At 45.0% G+C, this 24,315-nt stretch overlaps 1 protein-coding gene across 16 annotated transcripts in view; it reads left to right on the forward strand.

Annotated features, from left to right (window-relative positions):
• ILDR2 (immunoglobulin like domain containing receptor 2) overlaps window positions 1-14,633 on the forward strand; it is a 49,257-nt gene extending 34,624 nt beyond the window's left edge. For 6 of the 16 annotated variants that reach the window (XM_005283697.5, XM_008166417.4, XM_065589529.1 and 3 more), the window contains 4 exons: window positions 8,911-9,027; window positions 11,068-11,275; window positions 12,013-12,688; window positions 13,730-14,633. In XM_005283697.5, coding sequence (XP_005283754.1) covers window positions 8,911-9,027; window positions 11,068-11,275; window positions 12,013-12,688; window positions 13,730-13,765 — 1,037 coding nt within the window. In that variant the 3' untranslated portion in view covers window positions 13,766-14,633. Of the gene's footprint in view, window positions 1-8,910; window positions 9,028-11,067; window positions 11,276-12,012; window positions 12,742-13,729 lie in introns of all 16 variants that reach the window. The other 10 variants (XM_005283696.5, XM_008166410.4, XM_042854115.2 and 7 more) reach the window with 3 other exon arrangements.
• The last annotated feature ends 9,682 nt before the right edge of the window (window positions 14,634-24,315 follow it).

Below are 24,315 nucleotides of genomic sequence, written 5' to 3' on the forward strand. Positions count from 1 at the left end.
AAAAATTTCACTGCACGTCACTGTGTCAGAGCACCTGGTTTCAGGCCTTGTTCCAGGCTCTTCAAAAGAATTAGGATTCTTTTGAGATCCCAGCTCATTAGCACAATACAAGTGTAAATTAAAATTTATGACTCAGGTACAATTTAAAGCTGAATGGAAAGGCTCTTTACTTGCCAAGACCCCAGTTTATATAGACTTTGCACATATAAAATAATAAAAAGACAGTTGAGGATCTTAAAAAGCTTTCTTATTTATATTACCATAGCCCCAGTCATAGTCCAGGACACCATTGTGCTAGGTGCTGTACAAACTCAGGACAAAAAGACGGTCCCTGTCCCAAACAGCCTAGATGTTTAGAAAACATTAATCATGAGATCCCTGCAAGGTGAGTTGATATGATTATCCCCATTTTATAGATGAGAAAGCTGAGGCCTAGAGAGATTCAGTGACTTACCCAGTATCACACAGTGAGCCAGTGACAGAGCCAGGAATAGAACCAAAGTCAGGATCCCCAGTTTGCCATTCTGAGTAGGGTAGCCCTAAACTCAAGGCTTGACAGGCAAGTCAACAAGAAATAGACTTTCGGCTGTTCCGTTTGTAGTTGTAATTTTTAAGGCAATGTGTCCATTTTAAACTGAGTTGTTACTAGTGAGGCTCTGGAATGGTTTTCCTGACCAATGAGGTCAAGGATTTTTTTGCCCAAGAGGTGTATTACAGACCTTGTGGAGCGGGAGGTGTTTGGGATGGCGGGAGGGACGATGGGCAGTCATGTCATTTGCAAACAGTGCTCAGAAAAAGCAATCCTCCATTCTGGTGAGGGAAACACTGCAAGCTGTTTATGAACACAGTCTAAACATGTAGCTAGCATGGTTCTGTTGCCAGTGTGGACATTGTCTTTTAGAAGGTTCAAAAAGCAGTGCCCCAAGGGACACAGTTAACACGTAAGAACACATTAGCAGTTCATGAGGATGGAGTACAGTCTAACGATTAGGAAGGGCTCTGTTTCCACTGATTTGGCATGTGATCTTGGACAAGTTACTTAACTTCTCTGTGCCTTAGTTTCCCTATCTGTAAAACAGGAATAAAAATATTTACTCCACTGTTAAAAAGGGCATGGCAATCTTCAGATGAAGAGAACAAGTGTGAAGTACTAGTATTTTGGCACCATACAGAGGCATAATAAAAAGGTTCAGTAAGTGGAGCATTTTGCATTGTTGTAATAAGATCTGATAAGTCAAACCATAGACACTAGGCTTCACCTGTAATAGAAAATATTTTCCATGCACTTCCCACGATCATCTTAACAGATATAATGCCAGTATTAGTTCCTAGATGCTTCCAGAATTAACCAGGAAATTAGTTTTCCTTTTGATACACAGCAGCAATAGCAAGCCAAGCATGAAGTTTATTAAGCCTAACTAATTTTCTATCGGTTCCAGGAGCTGTAGATGTAACCCAAATAGATATCTGGCACAACCTCAAAATGAATAATGGCTCAAGGGACTGGAATGTGAGATGGAGCCTGTAAACCACCAGTTCAAATTTCACAAAGGTTGCTATGGACTCAAAGTCATTTCCACTTGATGGTTGTTCAGTGGCCTATGTAAAACGCGGTGTGGGGGTGTCACACTGTCTGGAGTGGCTCACAGCTGTGAGTGGTTCCGTGAGGGCAGACATCCCAAACTGGTGGTAAGTGCTACAATTAGATTTCACCAAACCAGTAACAAATGTGAACTTCTGGATCACTCTAACACAGCGTTTCCCAAACTGTGTTCCGCGGAACACTGGTGTTCCACAGGATGTGAATAGGTGTTCCGTGAAAGAATCGTAATTAAAAAAAAGGGTCTTTAAATTTTTTTTTAATTTTAAATTTGGCATATTTGAAGTGTAGTTTACAACTCTTTTTGAATGACTATAATTTAACATAAAACTCTTTTTCCGGTTATTGATAGATCTCGTATTGAATATCATGGCGTAAATTGAACGTGGCACACAAGCATGTTGACGTTTACCCCTTTTGGGCACGTTTCAGTTAGTGACGTCGTACCCCTTCCGCTCGAGGCTGTGCCAACTGCAGTGGTATGCACACACCATTCTTTTTACGCCATGTTGAATATAACATATTCACGCAACACGTTCAAACCTGTGGGTCTTTACCTAGGATTACCATATTTTGTGCCTCCAAAAGGAGGACACTCCACGGGGGCCCAGCCCCGCCCCCAGCCCCGCCCCCAGCCCACGCCCCGCCCCCAACTCCGCCCCTTCCCCAAAGTCTCCGCCCCCTCCCCTGCTTCCCGCGAACATTTGATTCGTGGGAAGCCTGAAGCAGGTAAGGGGGGTGTGGGGGGAGGAGGCGCGGCCCAGGCTGGCCCCCCCGGCGTTTCCAGCCTGGGTCGGCTCGGGCCCTGGGGTGCCGGCCCCGGGCCTGGCCCCCGGCCGACCACCCCCGGCCCGCCCAGCACTGCCGGTTCCCGGCCCCCGGCCGAGCACCCCCGGCCCGGCCCCCGGGCCCCCGGCCGACTACCCCGGGCCCCCGGCCGAGCACCCCCGGCCCGCCCAGCACCGCCGGCCCCCGGCGGCCCGGCGCACCCCCCGGCCACCCAGCACCGCCGGCCCGGCGCGGCTCCCGGCCCTGGGCCAGCTCCCGGCCCAGCGTCGCCAGATTTTCCCGGACATGTTCGGCTTTTTGGGATTTCCCCCCGGACGGGGATTTGAGTCCCAAAAAGCCGGACATGTCCGGGAAAATCCGGACGTATGGTAACCCTGCTTTACCGTGTGAGCGATAAGCACAACTAAACTAGCTTCGCTCGAAACAGTATAAATATTTGTGACAAACAAAATTTGACAAAAATCAGTATTTCTAAATATTGTTACTAAACCTAATCACAATAGATCTGTGGCTAAAAGAAGGAACTTTGAAATGAAAAGCAAGTTCTTCTGGTATTCCAACTGTGGCCGAAATAAACGAGCAAAATATTGTGACACTTCAAAGTGAGGATGAACAATCACAGTCTTTTGTTGCCGAAAAATCTGTTAGTACTAGTGAGTTATCCAAGGTGAAAGAATTTCCACCGAAGTATATCAAAAAACAAGAAGAAGAAGGTGTTAAAAGACCGAAACGAAAGTATGATGAAAATTATTTGTCTTTCGGTTTTACTTGTGTTGGAAATAAAGATGTTCCTCATGCGCAGTGCGTTCGTTGTGTGCAACAAAATACTAGCAAACAGTTCATTGGCTCCTGCTAAACTTCGTAGGCATTTGGAAACCAAGCATGCTGAATACAAAGACAAAGATATAAGTTTTTTCGAGAGGCAGCGTGACTCACTTGGAAATTGTAAACTTTCAATGATTAAAATTGCTAAAACAGACAACGAAGGTGCAACAGAGGCATCTTATCGAGTAAGTTACCATATAGCGCTTGCCGGAGAAGCTCACACTATTGGAGAAACGCTTATCAAGCCTTGCGCGAAAGATATTGTAATGTGCATATTGAGCGAGCAGTCTGGTAAAAAAATTGATGCCGTACAGTTGTTAAATAATACTGTGGCACACCGTATTAAAGATCTTGCTGATAACATAGAAAAAGAGCTAGTTTGCCGACTGAAAATTTGCCATGAGTATTCATTGGAGCTAGATGAGTCCACTGACATTTCAGGACTTGCTGTGCTATTAGTATTTGTCCGATATAGATTTAATAATATTATTGAAGAGGACCTGCTCTTATGTGAATCTCTGCAAAGCAACATGACTGGAGAAGAAATATTCAACTGCATCAACAATTTTATCAGAAAGCATGAAATTAGTTGGGGAAAATGTATTGATGTATGTACTGACAGTGCTCGGGCAATAATCGGGAAGATGAAGGGAGCTGTAATGCGAATCATAAGTGTGGCACCAGAAAGCACTGAGAGCCATTGTGTTCTACACAGACAAGCACTTGCAGTTAAAAAAATACCAGCATATCTGAAAATTGTGCTCGATGAAGCAGTACAAAGTATCAATTTTGTCAAATCTCAACCACTTCAATCCAGGTTATTTAAAATTTTGTGCGAGGAAATGGGTAGTCAGCACAAAATGCTTCTTTTACATACGGAAGTGAGGTGGCTATCCAGAGGAAAAGTGCTTGTGAGGCTTTTTGAGCTTCGTAGTGAACTACTGGTATTCTTCACTTCAGATAATTCAGGATGAAAATTTAATGACTGTCTGACAAATTCCTCATGGCTAATGAGACTTGCGCATCTTGCAGATATTTTTGCAAAATTAAATGAAATTAATCTGTTGCTGCAAGGAAAGAATATGACCATTTTTACTACAATGGATAAAATTTTGTCGTTAAAAAAGAAACTGGAATTCTGGGCATCTTCTGTTGAACAGAATAACTTCGACTGCTTCCCTACAGTACATGAATTTTTGACTGAAATAAATTCTACAGTCCATGAAGAATTTTCCAGCACCATTTTCCAGCACTTACATGACTTGCAGGCCTCTTTATTAGAATATTTTCATACAACTACTAATGATAATGCTTGGGTTCAAAATCCGTTTGTAATTACAGCCAAACCAGTCGGCTTTACTGCGCACGAATATGAAAGGCTAATTGATTTAAATTCTGACTCTGATTTGAAACAAAAGTTTAAGGATCTTCCGCTGAATAATTTTTGGAGCAGCCTAATAGAAGAGTACCCTAATGTGGCTAAACGTGCAGTTTGAGTGCTCCTTCCTTTTGCTACAACTTATTTGTTTAAAATGGGATTTTCATATTATACTGCAACAAAAACCAAATATAGGAATAGACTTGATGCTGCACCTGACATGGGGATTCAACTTTCCAGCATTATTCCTAATATTAAGCGAATTTGTGATAGAAAAACACAGAAACACCAATCCCATTAAATCCAAATTTGTATTTCGGTTTATAAAATAGATTTTCCTAGTAAAAATCTAATTTGTTTGGTGTTTGTGTATATATAAAAACAATTTTTTTAAGTAGAACACTGTTTTTAATTTTGACTCTTGCACTTGATTTTTGTACTACTTTATACGCGCTTTCCAGTTAGAAATTGTTAGTTCAAGTTATTTTAAATTTGTATTTTTGCTTTGTTTTATAAAATAAAATATATTTGAGCACAAATAACAAATTTTTTATTTGAAAACCAAACGACTACAAAATAATATTATAAGTGTTCCGTAATAGGCTAAAAAGTGTTCCGTGGCCAAAAAAGTTTGGGAAACGCTGTTCTAACAGTCTTACACCATTGAGTCACAGACAATCCCCTTAGACTCTCCAGTCTATCTTGCCACCCAGACAAACTGGACTTAGTGATAAGTGGTCACTTACACCAAAAGTCACACCACATTTAGGTTGCTTCCAGTCCCATGAGACCAGTCACTTACACCAGATCAATTGGTACTCTAGATCCTACACGAAAGACAACGCCTGTAGTCAATCCTCTAATAAACTATCAAAAGGTTTATTAATTAGAACAAAGGAATAAGAGAGTTATTTACAGGTTAAAGCAAGCAAACATATACACACCAATGAGTTACCATATAAATCCTAAGAGTGACAGAGTTGTAGTGATCTGGGCCTGCCTGAAGTGTCTTTCAGGGCAGATCCAAGGGGCAACCCCTGGGGATATCTGGCTGCAGCTTAGAATCTCTGGCCCTTCAGAGTTCAAACAGCCAGCAGGTGCAATTTCTTCCTGTCAGTGATTTTTATTCCCTTCCCCCAGAGTCAAAGTGCACATCTCCTCTTCATGGGTGGGGTAAGAGGGGGTGGAGGGCAATCAACAAAATATTTTGTCTTCTGATGTCCCACAATGGTTTGTCTGGTGTCTATGGGCCTTCTTCTGTTGAGCAGGCGCTAACACCTCCTGTGGCAAACTAGTATTTCACACTTGGTAATGTTTCTCTCCTGACTCTGGGGGCTTGAAGTTTCAGAGCAAACACTTCTACAGTTACAGAGCAAACATGTAAATATCACCTTATAACATGGGATATAGCTATTATCAATTAGATTAATGCACGGAGCAACATACAAGCATTTCATAGAGTCTAAACACTAAATATCTTCCTATAAGACTAATACCTATTTTGAGCAAAACTAACATACAGGTGACCTGGTCAGGTCTCCAGTTACGAGGTTGTCAATTCTGAGCTAATGCCTGTAGCCTGGGCAAGAGGTGGCATCTGGCCTGCCAGCGTGACGGGGGTTAATCCAATTCCTAGTAGATACCGGGGTGCTGGAACAATTTTTATAATGGGGTTTCAGAGTAGCAGCCGTATTAGTCTGTATCCGCAAAAAGAACAGGAGTACTTGTGGCACCTTAGAGACTAACAAATTGATTAGAGCATAAGCTTAAATTTGTTAGTCTCTAAGGTGCCACAAGTACTCCTGTTCTTTTTGCGTATAATGGGGTTGCTGATGACGGAAACCATGTATTTGGTATTACTGCTGCAAGCCAGGGGTGCAGCAGCATCCCCAACAACCCTAGTTCCAGCACTACCAAGTAGATATGTCAGAAAAAATATCCATAATTGGCACTTCTGTTGGCAGCGTCCAGGCTAGAGTTCAGGCACACTGGCAAGGCAGAGCAGGAAGTGCACACTGCTGTACTTGCTCTGTCAGTGCAGTGGAAGAATTTACTTTCCAGATTTGTCAATCCAGCACCTTTCACTGGCACAAAATTCACATATAGAGATATAATGTAATAAGCTTTGTAGGGTAGGGATAGTACCTCTGTGTGATCTGCACATTTGCAGGGCTTATATGCACATAATTTTAACAATAACAAAGCACAATGGAAGAACAAAATTCTAGACTTCCATCAGCTGAGCTATTTAAGAGTGATTTTTTTAAGGTAGACAAACTGCCGACACTATTCTAATAGCCCCACACTATATCTTACGCATCTAATTGTTTTTACTGAGTACACATATACAAGGTCATAGTTTAATAGGGTTATTTACCTTACAAATGTACAGTAACAACATACAATAAAGCCCTTTCACACCAAAGTACTTCACAAACTAATTATAGGAATTGATTTACCCATAGCTGAAATGCAGCCATCTTTGGAGTGGAGCATAGCAGCACTGCACAGCAGTTTAGGACAGAAGGTGACTCAGGACTTGTCTACACAGCAAGTTACTGTGCAGCAAGCCAGGGTATAAATCTGCAGTGCACCAGCTTGCCACATAGTAACTCACCACGTGGACATGGCTACAGTGCAGTGAAAATCTTCAAGTAGCAGTAGGCTAAGCTGCACTGCAGGACTTTCATGTGCTGTAGCCATATCCATGTGGCAGGTTACTGCATGGCAAGCTTGTGCGCTGTAGATTCACAACCTGGCTTGCTGCGCAGTAATGTCCTGTGTAGACAAGCCCTTATAGTCCAACCAGTGCACACCAGGCAACGTAACATGGAATCTATATGTTAGTCACTACTGTATCAGGATGTGGAATAAATTGAGAATCTTCCACCACAAAACACCAACCCACGTTATTGAAAACCACAGTATCAGATAAGTGTGCAAGCAATGTCTGGTGCATGCACAAATATGAGCAAGCATATTAAATCCAAACAAAATGGATTGGTTGGTTTCAAGTTCTAGATGATTTAAGAGTTCCCAGCTGGATTTCTTTGCTTGTTTCCCTGAGCCCCTTTCTCCTAGTGGGGTGAGTTTGGGTGTTAGATTGTTAGTCACATTTTGCAACCAGACCAGTTCTGGAATAGCATGAGACTGGGGCCTTTGCTTAACCATCTCTGGTAAATGCTTTAGTTTCTTCAAAGATCTGCGTGCTGTAATTCTCTGTTTGCAGAGTATGGGCCACATTGGCATAGGCCCTTTTGTGGGCTAGAGGGTACGGAGAGGAAATGCACAAAGAGCCTTCCACACAATATACCCTATGCAAGAGCCCCTCATAATTACAGTCCCTGTGGCTCCAGGCACGTATAGCAAGCAGGGAGGAAGCAAAAGCATGGAGCTGTCCAGGCACACAGGTGGGGAAGTATGCCATATGCCACGAAGGGGTATAACACTCCCCTTGCAGGTGAGGTAACTTACTAGTTATGACTGAGCCCTACATTTTGTATAAAATACGGTATGTACAGACTGCAGCAGACTGCAGTTTTGCAGGTACCTAATAGAACAGATGGGATCTCTTTTAAGATTCTGCCATTGGCTCACCAGTACCTTCAGTATAAACGTCAGAATTTTATTATTTACTTTTAAGGCACTTAAAGGTCTTAAATCTGAAGACACTTAATGGGCTTCCCTCTGTATTCCCTGGAACTTCTGATACCCCATGGAATATACTCTTCACCGCGTCCGAGCAGAGCTCAGGTTGAGTAGGCGAGTGGGAGAGTGCAGCGGGCCAGTTGCAGCTCCCTGATTCTCAGCCACCTGGCTTCAGTGCAAGATAGTGCTGTTCAGGAGCTTATGCCACTGGTCCTTCTGCTAGTAGAGGGCCAGGCATAGCAGGACTCCACTCTGCCATGCCTCCACTCACCCCATTGCTGCCTTGACAAATCCTTTCCTGAGGGTTTGAAATGGGGGGTGTTCTCCTGAGGTTGACAAGGGTGTTACTTTACCCTTTGCCAGTCTCTGGGTGGGGTAGATTCACCCTGTCACAATGACACTACGTCAGCTTATTTTGTTGTATATAGTGGTCTCATCCAAACCCATTTTGCTATTACTGCAAACTTTATAAACAACATAGTTGTTCAACCTCATATCATGTTGCTCTTGAATTTCACCCGAAGCAAAGACAAAATGACCAATCCACAGGCTTTGGGAATTGTAGGCCACCTGCCTGATGATGTGGGCTCAACTAGCTACAGAAGTTGTGTACACCAAAAGCCACTGCTTGGTTTGAAAGTGCTGTTCTCCGAATGTTTTCTTCTCCCAGCAGTGCGCAAGGGGTACAGGATCCAGGCCGACAAGGAGAGGGACTCCATGAAGGTGTTGTACTACGTCGAGAAAGAACTGGCACAGTTTGACCCAGCCAGGAGGATGCGAGAGCGATGTGAGAAACAGGCATTGTATGACCCTTCCCAAAGGGGCCTGGACTAGATGACCTCTCGAGGTCCATTCCAGTCCTATGATTCTATGATTAATAGTCTGGAAATTCATAGTGAAGGTTCCACAAACAAATTGAACTTAGACCCCATGGCCTAGCTTTTCAAGAATGTATGATGCCTAGAGTTAGGCTCAGAACATAAATAGGCACCAAAATCTGTGGCATGATTTTCAAAGGTGTGGCTAATCTAGCAGCTCTCACTTAAGTCAGTAGGAGCCGTTCGATGTTCAACACTTTTAAAAATCAGCCCTGTTTATGTAAAAACGTAAATAAGGAGTTAGGACCCTAACTTTTGACACCCATGTTTGAAAATCTAGGCCCACATTCCTGCCTTCTCTGTCATATAGCTATGATATAACTGTGGGTGTATGAGACAGTGTGGTGTCTGTATAGTTTTAGGAGGAAATGTGGGTCTGTAATAAGTCTCTTAAGGTATATGTTATGTTATTGGTATAACAGCCCCAATATGCTTTGGGGGATGGAGAGGTAGTTTGTATTGGCCACCTCAGTGAAATGGTGGATCTGAAACAGTACGGTTGTTTCTTGCATTTACCAGGAGAAGAGATGTCAGGGATTCTAGCTGTCAATGTGTGGGCAGTTACAGTGGAGGAAGGTTTGTGACACTGGACAATATGGGATGGGTCAGAGGTACTTTGTAGATTGGTATTTACAGTCTAGGGGGTGCGGGATAGAATTCCCACAGGCAGTGTGGAAGAGGTATCATGGCATGGCAGTACACTGACTGGGGGTCAAGGGGCTGGTTGACATATATAGAGGATATCAGTCTGTGGGGCTGGCAAACATCAAGGCAGAGTTCCTCTGAGTGGCCTCCACTGACTTCTAGGACACCTTCTCGAAGTGGTGAGGGCTGTGCAGGGTTCTCTTCTCCATGGGCCCATGAGGATTCCTCATTTTGACCCTAAAACCTGCACACCCATCCCTGTTTTTTCATTCCTTGTACCCCATAATCTGTGGGTTCTCTGGCCCCTCCCTCATCTGAAGGGCCAGGCCTTTCATTGTTTTGCTGGGCTCTACCCACCAAGCCAGGGTTCACATCGCTGATGCCTTCTGCCAGCACACTTCAAAATAGACGAACAGACCTAAAAACGTTGCTGGTGAAGAAGACAAGAGAGATCAAATGCCTGAGGTAGCCTAGTAACTGACTCATCCAACCCAATGATATGAGGGGTCTTGACATTCATGTGGTGGATACAGGTCATTTTCCAAAAAACTTGTGCCCATTATCATTAGCCTGTGCATCCAATAGGTCCAACGAGTAGGTGTCTGTATAAAGATGGCTTTAGATCCTGGCAGTCACAGATGTACGAGCTCCCTCAATCAATGACGATAAAGGTTTAGGGAATGGCATTAATCACAGCTCTGTACTGATTAGGAGAAACTAACAAATTACATGTAGTTCTAAAACAGTCATCACGGAACGCATTGCCATTTACACCCACCAGATCTACTATAAAAAGACTCTCTCCAGATTGCAGCGTCTGGAATCCAGATGTCATTGTGCTTGACGGGGTAGTGATTGACAGCGATTCAGCAGACGAGAGATGGCAGGGAGCGTGCAGATCATTTTTTGAGGGGGTTGATCTTGTTTTAGCTTGGCTAGTCAGGCCAAACCCACGGCCAGCCAGTCTGACACCAGAGGAGGTACGTGTGTGCCTATGTGTTATGCCACACTTATACAAAACAGAACACCCATATAAGGCTGAAATTGGACAGGGCTGCACACCAGAGGCATTCTCCAATCTGTTGAGAGTTGAGATCTAAAATTCACCCTCCTGGGGTAAGAGGGGCCCAAGGCCAGCATTCTGAGAAGGGGTTTGGATTCTGTTTCTGATTATTTTTAATAGAGGGGGACTTGGCTTCTGTCTGAATGTATCAGAACTAGTCCCACCATGGTCTCACTGTCCCTTCTCACACACATACACATCTCCTCTGTAGTATCTGTTTCTCTCCCCTGTGTCCTGGCAGATAACAACACCATCTCTGAACTCAGCTCCCTGCACGAGGACTCGAACTTCCGTCAGCCTTACCGGCAGGTGCGAAGGAAACCCCTCCCTCCTGCGGGGGACCTGGATGGTGATGCGGAGTACTGGGCAGGGGTGATCAGCGGAGGTGGTGCATCAAGGACACAGGCAGTTTCTGATTACAGGGAGGAGAGGGACAACTTTAAGCACAGGTGAGCGCAGTGCTCAGGAGACAGCTGTACCTGGCCAGGGAATGGTGAAGGAAGAAAGGTCTTATACATCACAGCTGTCCTCACTTTCCTGCTGATCTGTTCCCGGCTGGCAGAGCAGAGGGGATGCAGAATGGGGGAAGATGGAAATGGGGCCTGTCTTGGACAAAAATAGAATTGATCTGATTCCCACAGCTCTCCTTAGCCCATCCACTCAGGCAAAGCCAGATAATGTGAAATATTTGATAGTCATTTATAAGGCCAAGAAACCCACACCCCTCCCCTGTGTTCAGTGGGACTCCTGGGAATGGCACCCCAGTCTCTCTGATGCATTAAGAAATACAGTGCACTCTAGCAGGAACCACACCCCAGTCTCTCTGTGCCATGCGGTCTGCAGTGCTGGCCCAAGGGAATGGCACTCCACTCCTTAAAGCACACTAATCCACACATTCATCGCCTGGGAATCTCACCCTAGTGTCTCTGGTGGAGCAGCCTGTAGGAAGTCCAGCTCAGTCCCTTAAAGGGTTCCCCTCCCCAGATGGTCTGTTGGTACAATGTACATTGTTCACTCAAAGCTTGCTGGTGACTGCACTATTGCAGGCTGATTCTTAGTTTCCCCATCAGGGCATATATTTGTGCCAACAGGCTTCAGTGCTAGGGAGTAGCTCTTGCTTCCTCCTCCCAGCTCCAATGGGGGGCACACACTGCATCTCACAATTCTGCCCTCCTCTCTCCTGCAGCCAGCAGAGATCGAAGTCGGAAATGCTGTCAAGGAAGAACTTCTCTGTGGGCGTGCCGGCCGTCTCCATGGACGAGCTGGCGGCCTTTGCAGAGTCCTACAGCCAGCGCACCCGCCGGACAGATGTTGGCCAGGAGCCCAGGCGTTTCGAGAGGTCGGAGTCACGAGGGGGACGTGGCGGGGTGGCACAGCACCAGGACAGTTCCTCGGAGGAGTACTATGGCAAGCGCAGGGGAAACCGCGAGCCGCTGACAGACTCGGATCGGGGCTGGTCATACAGCCCACCCAGGAGACGGGCCCATGATGAGAAGCACCTGCCCAGGCTGGTGAGCCGGACGCCTGGAGGGAGTCAGAAGTATGACCACTCCTACCTCAGCAGCGTTCTAGAGAGGAAGTCCCGGAGCTATGAGGAGAGTGGTGAACGGAGTGAGACACCCTCGAAGCTGAGCTCGCAGCCCAGCCAGCGAGGGGGAACGTATTACGCCTGGTCACCGCCGTCCACCTACAAAGCAGGGCAGCAGCAGCAGCAGCAGCAGCCGCCAAAGCAAGAGGAAGGAGAAGACACCCTTCCTCCATACAGCGAGAGGGAGCTGAGCCGGGGCCCTTCGTACAGGACCAGGGAGCAGGCTTACCTCAACGCCTCGGACAAGAAGAGGAAAAAGGAGCCCAAGAAAACAGTGAGGCCGTGTCTGGCGCTCCTGATCCAAATGGGATGAGCGGGGAACACCAGGCAGGGGATGCTATCTAGGGTCTGGGGGATCACCAGACAAGAGATGGAGTTTAGGGTCTTGGTGGAGGAACCCCAGGCAAGGGATAGAGTGTGAGGGACCTTGCCAGAGATGGTACATGTAGATTTAGGAGATCCTGAGGGTGAGGCAGCTATGGGGAATTTTAGGGGATCATGACGGGGAGAGGCAGGGGTTGTGATCTTTGCATTTAGCCAATCATCCTGGAGTGGGTGGGGCAGGAAGGGGAGGTTATCTGGGATACAGCAGTCAGGGTGGAGTGACTGGGGAGGGGAGGTTATATTTGGGATCAGATGGAGTAGGTGAAGAGGGAAGGTTAGGGGCATAGGAGGATCAGGATGGAGCGAGGGGGAGGGGAGGTTATCAGGGTCAGGGGAAACATGGTAGGGATGAGACATTATCTGGGGCTTAGAGGAATTGCGGGCCATATCCATGGCAACCATGCTAGATGAGGGGTGGGGTATCCATTTTGTGGGCTGGGATGTATTTAGTGGCGAATGCTTGTGTAACAGCCCTCAGAGGAATGGTTTTGGAAAGGTGTGTCTATGTGGAGATGAACTGCTCTGTGTCTGTGTGTGCATGCATGTGCCAAATGCGCTGCTCCTCAGACTGGTTAGTGGGGAGGAGCAAATTCCTGCTCCAATTTGGTTTGTGGGGGTCACTGAATCTGTTCAAAGGCCTTGGTAGGTCAGGGTGTTGAATGTCCCTTCATGTCCCCTTAGTGGGATACATCCCTCAACTTGGGTAGTGTGATCAATACCCTCTGAGCTTAGTTAGTGTGTGTGAGAGAACGGGGGGCCCTGCAGCTTAGTGTGGAGGTGGAGGCTGCCCCCTTGGCAGCAGGTGCATTCAGCACACTCTGGTGAAGCTAATGCCATTCATTCTGTTGTGCAGGCCCCCTGCCCAAGCTGCCTCTTTCTCCTGGTTCCACATGTGATTTTATGTTTACATTTCTTCTTCTCTCTCCCTCAGAATGATTTCCCAACCAGGATGTCCCTTGTGGTTTGATGTTGTCACAGAAGAGTCGTGTTGATGGGCTGGGTACCATGAGATGGCCGTGAGGCTGAGATACAGAGCCCTGAGCAAACAAGTCCCAATGAACCTTTGCAGCCACCAGCCATGGACATTCTCTTTCAACTGTCTGTTTCACCATGGGAGTGAAGACCATCTGTAGAGGCAGACTCCAACGAATAGCTCTCATCCCACTTGCTGTGGGAGAGTCCTCCAGGAAAATCTATGATAGGGCTCTCTTTGGAACTCTGTTCCACATTGCAAGGCAGCTGTCACCATATTCTGTGTCCCAAGGGTCCCAAACTGTAAGAGAGGCTGGCTTCTTGCCTCTCACCCCAGAATGCCTCATCCCACATTAGGATAGGCCTTTCTCCATACTGCTTGCTCTCACTGTTTCCCATGGCCTAGACTTGGAAGGAAGTTGTCTTCACGCCTCTCGCACTCAGCGCCTTAGGAGTTGGGGACTGCCTCTCACACTCATCACACTGAGGAGTCTCCATGTCCCATCTTTTCCATGCTGGGAGGAGGCCTCATTCTAAGAACTGCAAGTTTCCTCAAGATGGCAAGGCCCCATCCCCTGAAAGTTCTGAAAGAAAATCTCTAACAAAAAACCGCTGAGCGTGTCACTATGCTAAGGGCTGAGCAGGGAGAGAAACAAGCGTGGGTTGGTCTGTTTGATATTTTTAGTCCTGTTCATTCAGTGATGGGAACTGCGAGTGAGATTTTATGTACTGTTTTAAAAGTGGATCTAAGTAGATTTTATTGTAATGAGAACATAACATGGTTCTTCTCACTGTTGTTTGTCTCGATATGTGTGCATTTCCTTGAGGCTGAGATATGACCATATAAAGCTTCAGATGGGTAATCTGTTTGATCATATGACAAACACAGCTCGACCGTATCACTGTTCTGCTTGTGGTGTCATCACACTGCTCTGAACAGTGGGCTTTTTGTTCTAAAGAAACAAGAAGGAGAAATCTTGGTGTGAGAGAGAAGCCATGGCTCTTCCTTCTGCAAGGATCAGCATTATCCCTTTCTGGTTACCAGTCCAGGACATCCGATAGAGAAACAACAAAAACTGAAAAAAATAATATCTTGGCTGAAACTCACGCTTAAAAATCACCTCATTCCAGTTACTTCCAGGTCGCCCACTTCCATCTTGACATGATTTTAGTGGCTGATGTCTCAGGAACAGCTGAATTTAGAAATGCGTGCTTCACACCATCTGGAAGCATGACATTTCTGCTTTCAAAGAGTATAATATAGTCATTTCTCACTCTAATTTAATTTTTAGCTGCTAAAATCATGTTGGAATTCATGTGGAGGGGGAAAAAAGTAAGATGGTGATCAGAACATGGTTTTAACTTCCACCTGCCAGGGCTAGAAATTAATGGGCACCTTATATCAGTGGGATAGCCAGCATTCCCCTGTGACATACAGCCTTTCTTTCCATTCCAAAAATTAGTAAAGTATCTGGTCTTAAATCTGTTGCTAAATGCTCTAACAATGCTATTTTGGGCGCTAGTGCAGGATTGGACCTTGCAGCAGTATGATTCTCTGTCCCTATTTATTAACATAGCTGCAGTGCTCCATGACTGTTACAAACTTCTCTTTGGATTTGCATTGAACTTGGCACTTTCCTTGCCATATACCGGGAATTACTCAGTACCCTATTTTTGCTTCAGAATGGTGGGGGACAATCCCCAAGAATCTGATGTCACTTGAAGTCATAGTGGGAAATGGGGATTATGGACCATGTGTTAGAGCAGTGATTCACAACCAGGAGTCCGGGGCCCTCTGGGGGGCCACAAGCAGGTTTCAGGGGGGCCACCAAAGTAAACCAGAGAGGAGGGCCGGCATTAGACTAACTGGGGCCCGGGGCTGAAGCCCGAGCTCTACCACCCTGCTCTCTACCCCCTAATGCTGGCCCTGGCTTTTAATCTACTGGATATGCAGAAAAAGTTGTGGCACAGGCAGGGCTGTGGAGTTTTTAGGGCATGTTCGGGGGGCTCCGAAAGAAAAAGGTTGAGAATCCTTGTGTTAGAGGAAGGATCCATTCCCATTCTCCCTCACCACTCTAGTGAGTGTATCTTTGTAAATCCAAGAGAGAGAGAGAGAGAGATCACCTTGTGAGCACACACCATCCTTCTGGGTTTGTTCTGTGTTATTGTTAGACAGACAGAATAAATTCATACTCTGCTCCTCATTAGTGTGTGATCCTGGAAAGTCCCAGCACCAGAGCCTCCCAAAGAAGAGCTAAGGAGGTTGAAGGAACTCATCCCATTGTGTCCTTTCTACGTGGCATCCAACAACCCCAGAGACCATTATATGTGGAGATCTGAAAGAGCTCTGTCAGCCAGTAACATAGCATGAGGGAGGAAAGAGAGGGATTTAAAGTTGTCTTGGAAATCTGTATTTCCCAAAGCATTCTGGAAATTGTAATAGAGTTGTGTCTCCTCCTTAAATCAGTCACTGGTTCATTTGATCAAACCCTCAGGAATCTAACCTATATATTAAAAATAACACACCTCTCACCATGTATTTGGTTCACTTTTACTCATCTGAGGCTGATGCTTTAGGACATTTGAATACTGGCTGTATAAGGTTGCCATTTAGTTAATGAGGATGAAGTCACAGTTGTGAATGGGATAAATGCAGATTTATAGACTATTTCTTAGATTTAGGACAGGGGTCGGCAACCTTTCAGAAGTTCTTTCACTCTAATTTAAGGTTTCGCGTGCCAGTAATACATTTTAACATTTTTAGAAGGTCTCTTTCTATAAGTCTATAATATATAACTAAACTATTGTTGTATGTAAAGTCAATAAGGTTTTTAAAATGTTTAAGAAGCTTCATTTTAAATTAAATTAAAATGCAGAGTTGGTGGCCAGGACCCGGTGGCCAGGATACAGGCAGTGTGAGTGCCACTGAAAATCAGCTTGCGTGCCGCCTTCGGCACGCGTGCCATAGGTTGCCTACCCCTGATTTAGGATATCCTGGTAACATACTTATATCCTCTCTGTCTGACTCTCCACGTGTCTTACATTACACTCAAACTTTAATGACTGGGAAAGAGTTGAAAGTAAAAAAAAAAAAAAAGTGTTGATGTTTCTGATCAGGATAATTATACCTGGAAATGCACCAGGACTAGAGTCCAGGCACATTTTTTTCCTGGGTGACACACAACATTCCAGTCTCAAAAAAGGACCACGCTCCCAAAGCCACATTAGGACACTGCACAGTCCATGCTATTCCACTCTTAATCTATAATCACACACACACACACACCCCGCCTGGCTGTTTAATATTTTCTGTATGCAAATGAAGTTCTATACACTTGGTGACTGAGACAAGCTGTAGACTGGATTATTTCTCCAGTAGGGAGGGGGATCTCTGCACCAGCTCCAAATAGAACAGTTCATAGGATGGATGGGGGAAAGGGAACTGTGGTTTCTATAGCTACAAGGATCCATTGTCCCATAAACTCTGAAAAGCAGCATCAGCAGTGCTATTCTAGCCCATGGGCTGATACAGTGCTGGGAAGATTCACTTGTCATTGTTTCAGATGAGGAAAAATGGCAAGTGTTTATCCACTTAATCTGTCAGAACATCTGTAGAGTGACCAGCACTGTAAAATAAACCAACCTAAGTATTCCACTTAATCTGGGAGTGACAAGGATCTAAAATTCTAAATTCTCTATTGATCAATTTTATAGCTAGCATAAAATTAAGATCCTTTCCCAGCAGGATGTCGATATCTGAGTCATATCAAGGACACAGATATTTTATAATCACAACATGAAATGTACCCCCCCTTCCTTTCTAGATTATTTGGGAGCAGGCAACAGTCACCTGTGTGCCCAGGTGCCTGATGATGTCAACAGTAAAGGAGATCTTGAGTATCCCAGTGGTGATATTGGACAGATGGGAATCCTCTATCCACCCCTCTGCTGCAGTCGTTTTACTTGTAAAGGAAATTAATCTTGGAGATGCCTCCACCTGGCTGGGGCCCTGTACACACTCAAAGGTGTGCCTTGGGAGCTTCCAGGAGTAACCCTGAGCTAATCTATGCAAAAAGTCTAACTCAAAAGTACCAATTTTAAATAATATACACCCAATATGCACTTAGATTAGAGTTAACAAACCTTTACTCAACAATTTAGAAACACATGATGTAACACACTGAGAATGAAAATGCCACAACCACTTTAAATCAGCAGGGGGCACTTCAATAAATCAGTTAACTGCAGTTTACAGCAGTAAATGACACTTCACCAATTTACATTTACACTGCCATCATTTCCCCACCCCCTGAGTGTGCACTCCTCTGAATTTCGGAGTTCTAGACGCTTGCGTGGGCGTGCTTGCTGTCGAAGCTGAGGACAGCACTCTGTTGGTCCAGTAAACCAGTCCAGCCACGGCAACATGGGGAGAGCAATTCTAACTTGGGATCATTTCAAGCTGCACAACCCCTCTGAAGATCGGAGTTGTTATAGCCAGAGGTCAGTAACCCCAGATCCTGGTTAGACAATACGACCACTTCATATCTTCTCAGACTCAGGGAAACCCCTTAAGGTCTCTTTGCTATCCCCCTTCCCCTGCAAGCACTTTCCCAAACAACAAAGGTGGTGGTTACTCATACTGCCTTCACTCAAGGCCAACCTCAGTCAGTTCTGGGCACTGGACTGTTGCTGTGAAGCCCAGCAGTTGCCTCCGTGAGCCTTCCTGCTTGATCAAAGAGCCAGCAGCTCCTGGTTTGGACAGAGCTCCACAAAGCAATCTCAGCTCCCCTGACCAGCATCCCAGCTCTTCACCAAAATAGAGCCCAGCGCATGCTCCCTCTGCATCCCCTGGAAATGGAAGTCTCTCTCTTTTTTCCCAATGGAAGTTGTAGTCTCCAAGGCTGGCTTGCACTACTCAGGGCCTTCCTGACTGGAACACTCCCACAATTAAGCTCAGAGGCCCCTCTACAGAAGCATCACTGTGTTGACTAGCTAAGACAAGAGTCACAATAGAAGAATACTTTTAAAATGTTTAAACTTTTAGAGCAGCAGCTGGATCAACTGTAGGCAGTCAATCCACTCGTTCTGACAGAGATGTGATCTGGGCTGCTGAGGGAGATTGACGGAATGGAATGAGAAAATATACTTTAGCTAGCAATGAAAATGACTTCTCAGTGATCATCAGCATTTCTCTGCAATACTTTGTAAACCTGTCCAGGGATGATTTATGAGTAACCTCCCAGACAACTGAAATTGAAAATTAACAGATCAAGCATTTGAATATCTACAAACTTTGGGAAACAGTTGCGAGTGTCTCCTGAAAGATGGGGGGAGGGATAGCTCAGTGGTTTGAGCGTTGGCCTGCTAAACCCAGGGTTGTGAGTTGAATCCTTGAGGGGGCCATCTGGGGATTTAGTTGGGGATTGATCCTGCTTTGAGCAGGGGGTTGGACTAGATGATCTCCTGAGGTCCCTTCCAACCCTAATAATCTATGATTGTGGCAGGTCCTATGCTGACATTGTAACTGAGGGAGAGGGACTGGCACTTTAAAATAAACCTCCTGTCCCTTGATCATCTGTGTAGAGGCCAATCATGGCCCTTAGTGCAAGGGCCAGACAATCCAGTGCCACAGCTCCACTCCCCCTTCTGTATCAGTCAGCAGAACCATGGCACATCCTTTTAAAAGGTATCAGAGCTCTCACTCTGACCTGTGCTTTCCCAGTGACTCAAGGAATTCTGGCTGTGAATCAGCCAAATGCCTCTGGGGACACTTGCTGGCATGGGATATGTCCACAGCCCCCACTTAATGTTCACACGTAGCCCTGGTGGTGCTTTGTAGAGGCCTATTTTGTTTACATTTCACTTTCCTTTTCCAACCAATATATTGTAGATTTGAAAAAATCTTGATTCCCACGCCTAAAGCAATGAAGAAATAGAGACTGGATCCAACTTCTGCCCCATGCTGGACAAGGGCACCACCACAAGACCAACAGTCAGTTACATTTAAACTAGTGGAATTTCCCATTGCTTGAACTTGTAGGACAGGTAATAGCAACGTTGAGCTGAGTTGTTCCATTTTCAAAAGCTGCATCAGCTTTATGAGTTTCCCAGACACCACAATGGGCTGGGGTTCTTTCCTTAATGGAGGTGTATTAGATCTTAAGAACTAGCCCATTAATGCTTGTCCTGGACTACTTGAGTCAATGGAGAGGGTAGTGTGACCCTTCCTTTTATTATTTTCTACCCCTCTTCAAATATTTTCCCTAATAAGAGCCCAATCATGCTAGAGCTGAGCACTCTCAATTCCCACTGATTTCAATTGGTGTTGATGTCACTCAGTATTAGGCTGAAAGTATTTGGCACTTTGTCCGATCCATTTGGCCTTCCATGCTCAAAATTTCTACTTTTGTCAGTTGGAGTCTGGGATACTCTCAGTAGCTCACAGGATCAAGCCCTTGATCAGTAGTAAGTCAAACCCAGCACCACAAGAAAATTTAACCCAGCCTGTTACTAAAAGAAATAGTAAAATTGGTTTCAAGATCTTTCTGGGGGAAGCTGGTGATATCAGCAGGTTGCTAAGTCACAGATAGAATGATAGAGGGATGGCGGGAGCACAAAAAGTTTACAGTCACTGCAATGGGGATCGGAACTTAACTCATCCCTTCTGAGGGGACATTTTTCAAGAACGTTGAGCAAAAGCCCTTTGGTCACTAAGGTTTAGGGGAGTTAGCTACAAACACACACATGCTTTCCCCACTGGGTATGTGACCAGACAATGAAAGTTTGTACGATATTTGATATCCTGCTGGAGAGTTTTGCTGGGTGAAGTTTCCCTGCAGCTGGAATTCTCCCTTTCTAGCTTGCTCCTGCAGTTCCAGCTGGTCCTAGACAAATTAATTTTTTATGTGTCAAACTCAGTGGTGATTATTTTTCTAGCACCCCTTTGAACTCTAAAACCTTTTTTCTCCAAGGAGACACAGCATAGTTTCTGGGCTATCAAAATCAAACCAACTGACAAGTGGTGACCATTGATACTTTAAAACAAAATATTATCAATTTTGTTATATTATTTTTAAATCTACCAATAAAGTGTATTTTCCCTACATATGTTATGCTGAAAATTCATGAAGGGGAAAACCAAACACATAGCATGAAGATTATCTTCCTGAGAAACAACCACCTGGATGAATATTCCTTTTTCTCCTGGGAATGCCTACAAGATTTCAAGAAATTCTGCTCTGTGCCTCTAAGAGGTGCAGCACAGAACTCATAGCTCAGGAGGAGGTGGGGGGGGCTAAAGTGATTTTAAGCCACTTTTGAATCCTCCCAATTCTGGATTGTTCCACGGGGTCAGAGAGGCCCCTAGCATGATTTAGACAGCCGGGGGTCTGTGGAAATTACAGCAGCCATCCTGTTGCTCTAGATTTGAGAGGTGTATGAACTCCAGAATTCAATTAAACTAATTGCAACCATATTATGTGCATTCAGCCACCATGAATTAATAAAATAGAACACCACATAGTTAAGGGTTAATTTGAACAAGCAAGGCTTTGGGAGGCAAGGTCAAATGCTAGCTGCATGCCTGCTGTTTCTGCTAATCAGAATAGGAGGAGGGGAGAAAAGAGTCAACAAATTGAGACTGAAAGAAAATAGGTGGATTGAAACCTTGAGTTTTGGGTGCCTTTGATATAGAAGCTTATTTATGACTAAGATTGTTAGGAATGTTTGTTGCCAAGTAGTTTATTGAAGTTAGGAGAAGTGATGACCCGGTAGGGGTCACCATGAGCTATGTGTTTCATAAACGTTAGTTACAAAAGACTAGGTAATAGTGTGTACTTTGGAGGAGTTCTCTGAAGCTATCCTGAGAAACTTTTTCCTGACACCATACTCCCCGGCGGGGAAGCAACCGGCCATCATGAACCTGCTGTAAATTATTCAATATCATCTCAGATTCTAGGTAATTATATGGGATGTTCTAAACCTATTACTTATGTCTGTGTGTGCTTGAATCTAATAAATTGTAGTTTTAACTCACTTACTTGTGTTAATCTTTCATCACAGGGAATTGCTGCATTCCCATTGATTTATTCCTGACACCACCTGGAGTGAAACAGTTAAATTACCACTGCTTTGGGTTCTGAAAACCCTGGGTAACAATCCCAGCAAGCTACAGCATGACCCAGAATCTCTGCAGTGCTGAATCCCCACTCCTGGTAGGCCAGGACATCTGAATGGGGCTTTGAAGGACAGACTTATGGCTGACTTCTGCAGTGGCTGGGCCAGGAGAATCTTCTCTCCGCTGGATATGGGGTTTTTAGGGCCCCTTACCACTGTTCTGATTCTTTTACCTTGTAGTAAACAATAGAATGGGGGTGAAGATCTCCGCCCCTGAGCCCATAAGTCTCATGCACCACTTTCTCTCAACTGTCCCTCATTCTGGAGGACAGCTCAAAGTTCCCTACATTCCACACACATCTTATATTCTTTCCCCTTTATTATTTAAAATTACTGGTATCAGAAATAAAGGATCATGAAGTTGAGGTGATAGAAAGTGTTGCTGACACTAAATGAATCAATCCCACATCCTTTCAAGTTTCCTGCATAAATAATTTTGTGTGACCCTCATTATAGGCCCTTGTTATGCTTAGTGGCCCATTTTGGGTCCTTGACAGGTTGAGAGGCATTCACCTACATCACTCCTCTACTGTTCTAGCTTTTTGTTCAAGCTCTTCTTTGGTTCCTGTCTTCTCTCTTCCCACTCCCCTCTGTTCTTTGCTATCCTTAGTTAAACCTTCAATCTTCCACTTAAGGGAACACTGTCAGCTTAGATTTGGCCCCAAAACAGTTAAAAAAAAAACAACCAAAATAGGAAACTTTCCATTAATACTTTAAAAATCCATGCAGAACATAGTTTTGAAACATAAGCATTCTCCAGCACCATTTGCAACCCATCTTGTTGCACTAAGAACCTTGAAGTGAAAATAACTAAACACAAAAAAGGAAATTCACTTCATAGATTTTCATCACCCACACAGAGATATATTAAAAAGAAACCCAATGACATATGCCATGGAAAGCAACTAGAGTCTAAGATGTTATTAGTAACAGAGAAGGTAATGGGTTTAAAAAGGATGAACTTTAAATTAACAGGTTCCTTTTAAAAGTACAGTACTGGTCTACAAAAGCAACTCTGCAGGGGACTTCATGTTTATTGTCTCTCAACAATTTTAGGTCAAATCTGCCCACTTCATAAGTAAAAATTTGTTTCCCCCTAGCTACCACATCTGCAAACGCTTCATGTATTCTGAAAGTCAACCATCACTCCCCTTCCCCATCATAAAGATCCTGCAGGCCAAATCAGGCCCTTAATAACAGTCAAGCTAGTGCATTATCTCCCATTTATACACTTAGTCACAGCTGTGCAATCCAATCAGCTCCAAATTATCTCCTCCCTCACACCTGTATAGCCCAACGGGCTTCAAATTGGGCCCTCAGTTACACCTGTACAACTGCATTGTGCTTAGGAGGGACTCACACTTCAAACAAGCTACCATAGTGTAACAGTGAATGCAGAATATGGGCTGGGGCTTTAACGGGACGTTAGGGTGAGATTCACAAATGGACGGTGATGAGTGTCGTGATGCCTAACTTTTAGTTTCCTAGAAAATCACAGCAACAACGCTGGGATCTATAAAGCCTGAGTTAGGCACCTAGGTTCCCTGTGCAGTGAATGCAATCCACAAAGCCAGCATGCTAGGAGGGGAGCCCCCTAAGCTAGCTAATGGAGATGCTAATGAGAGAGGTGTGTGCTAAGCCCCAACCCTTCTCCTGAAGATAAGCACCTAAGTCCAGGCTGCAGTGTGGTGCTCATGTCTGCTAAAAACCCACCAACAGGGAGAAGATAGACATTTGGCCACCTAAGGTGTATGCAGGGCTTGAAACAAAATGGCTAGGGGTGGAAAGAAAGGAGGAGGAGCTCCCTTATAACCTTTAGCCTCACATACTCACGCACAATGTGGGAGAGACCCAGTTCAAGGCCCCCCTCCTCCTGATGGGGAGAAGGGATTTGAATAGGGATCAGCCACCTCTCAGCTCAGCACCCTAACCACTAGGATTATAGAGTTATTCTAACTTTTGGCTCAGTTAATATTTATGTATTCTCTTGCTTAATTAACAGGGAACAACCTCAATAAGAGAGGTTGAGGAAGCCCCCATTAGAATAGTCTACAGTCTAGTGATTGGGGCATTCACCTCAGGATTGACTGAGGCCTGTTCAAGCCCCTTCTCCCCCTCAGGAAGAGGGAGGGACTTGAACCAGGCTCTTCCTCACCCTGGGTGAGGCCCTCCCCTGGCTGTTTTGTGTGGACTAGCCTGAAGGGGTCAATCCAGTAGGGCATACTTAGCGGCTGCCTAACTGGATCTGCCCCCTGGTGACTTAGACAGTCGAATGCCTATTTAACATCTTTCCCAGCTTGTTAATCGCTCTGGGGCTTAGGCGGGAGATGGCGTCTGGGTGCCTACCACAAGGCAGTAGTGCACATGCTG

This window comes from Chrysemys picta, chromosome 1 (assembly GCF_011386835.1).
Source record: "Chrysemys picta bellii isolate R12L10 chromosome 1, ASM1138683v2, whole genome shotgun sequence".
Taxonomy (NCBI): domain Eukaryota; kingdom Metazoa; phylum Chordata; order Testudines; family Emydidae; genus Chrysemys; species Chrysemys picta.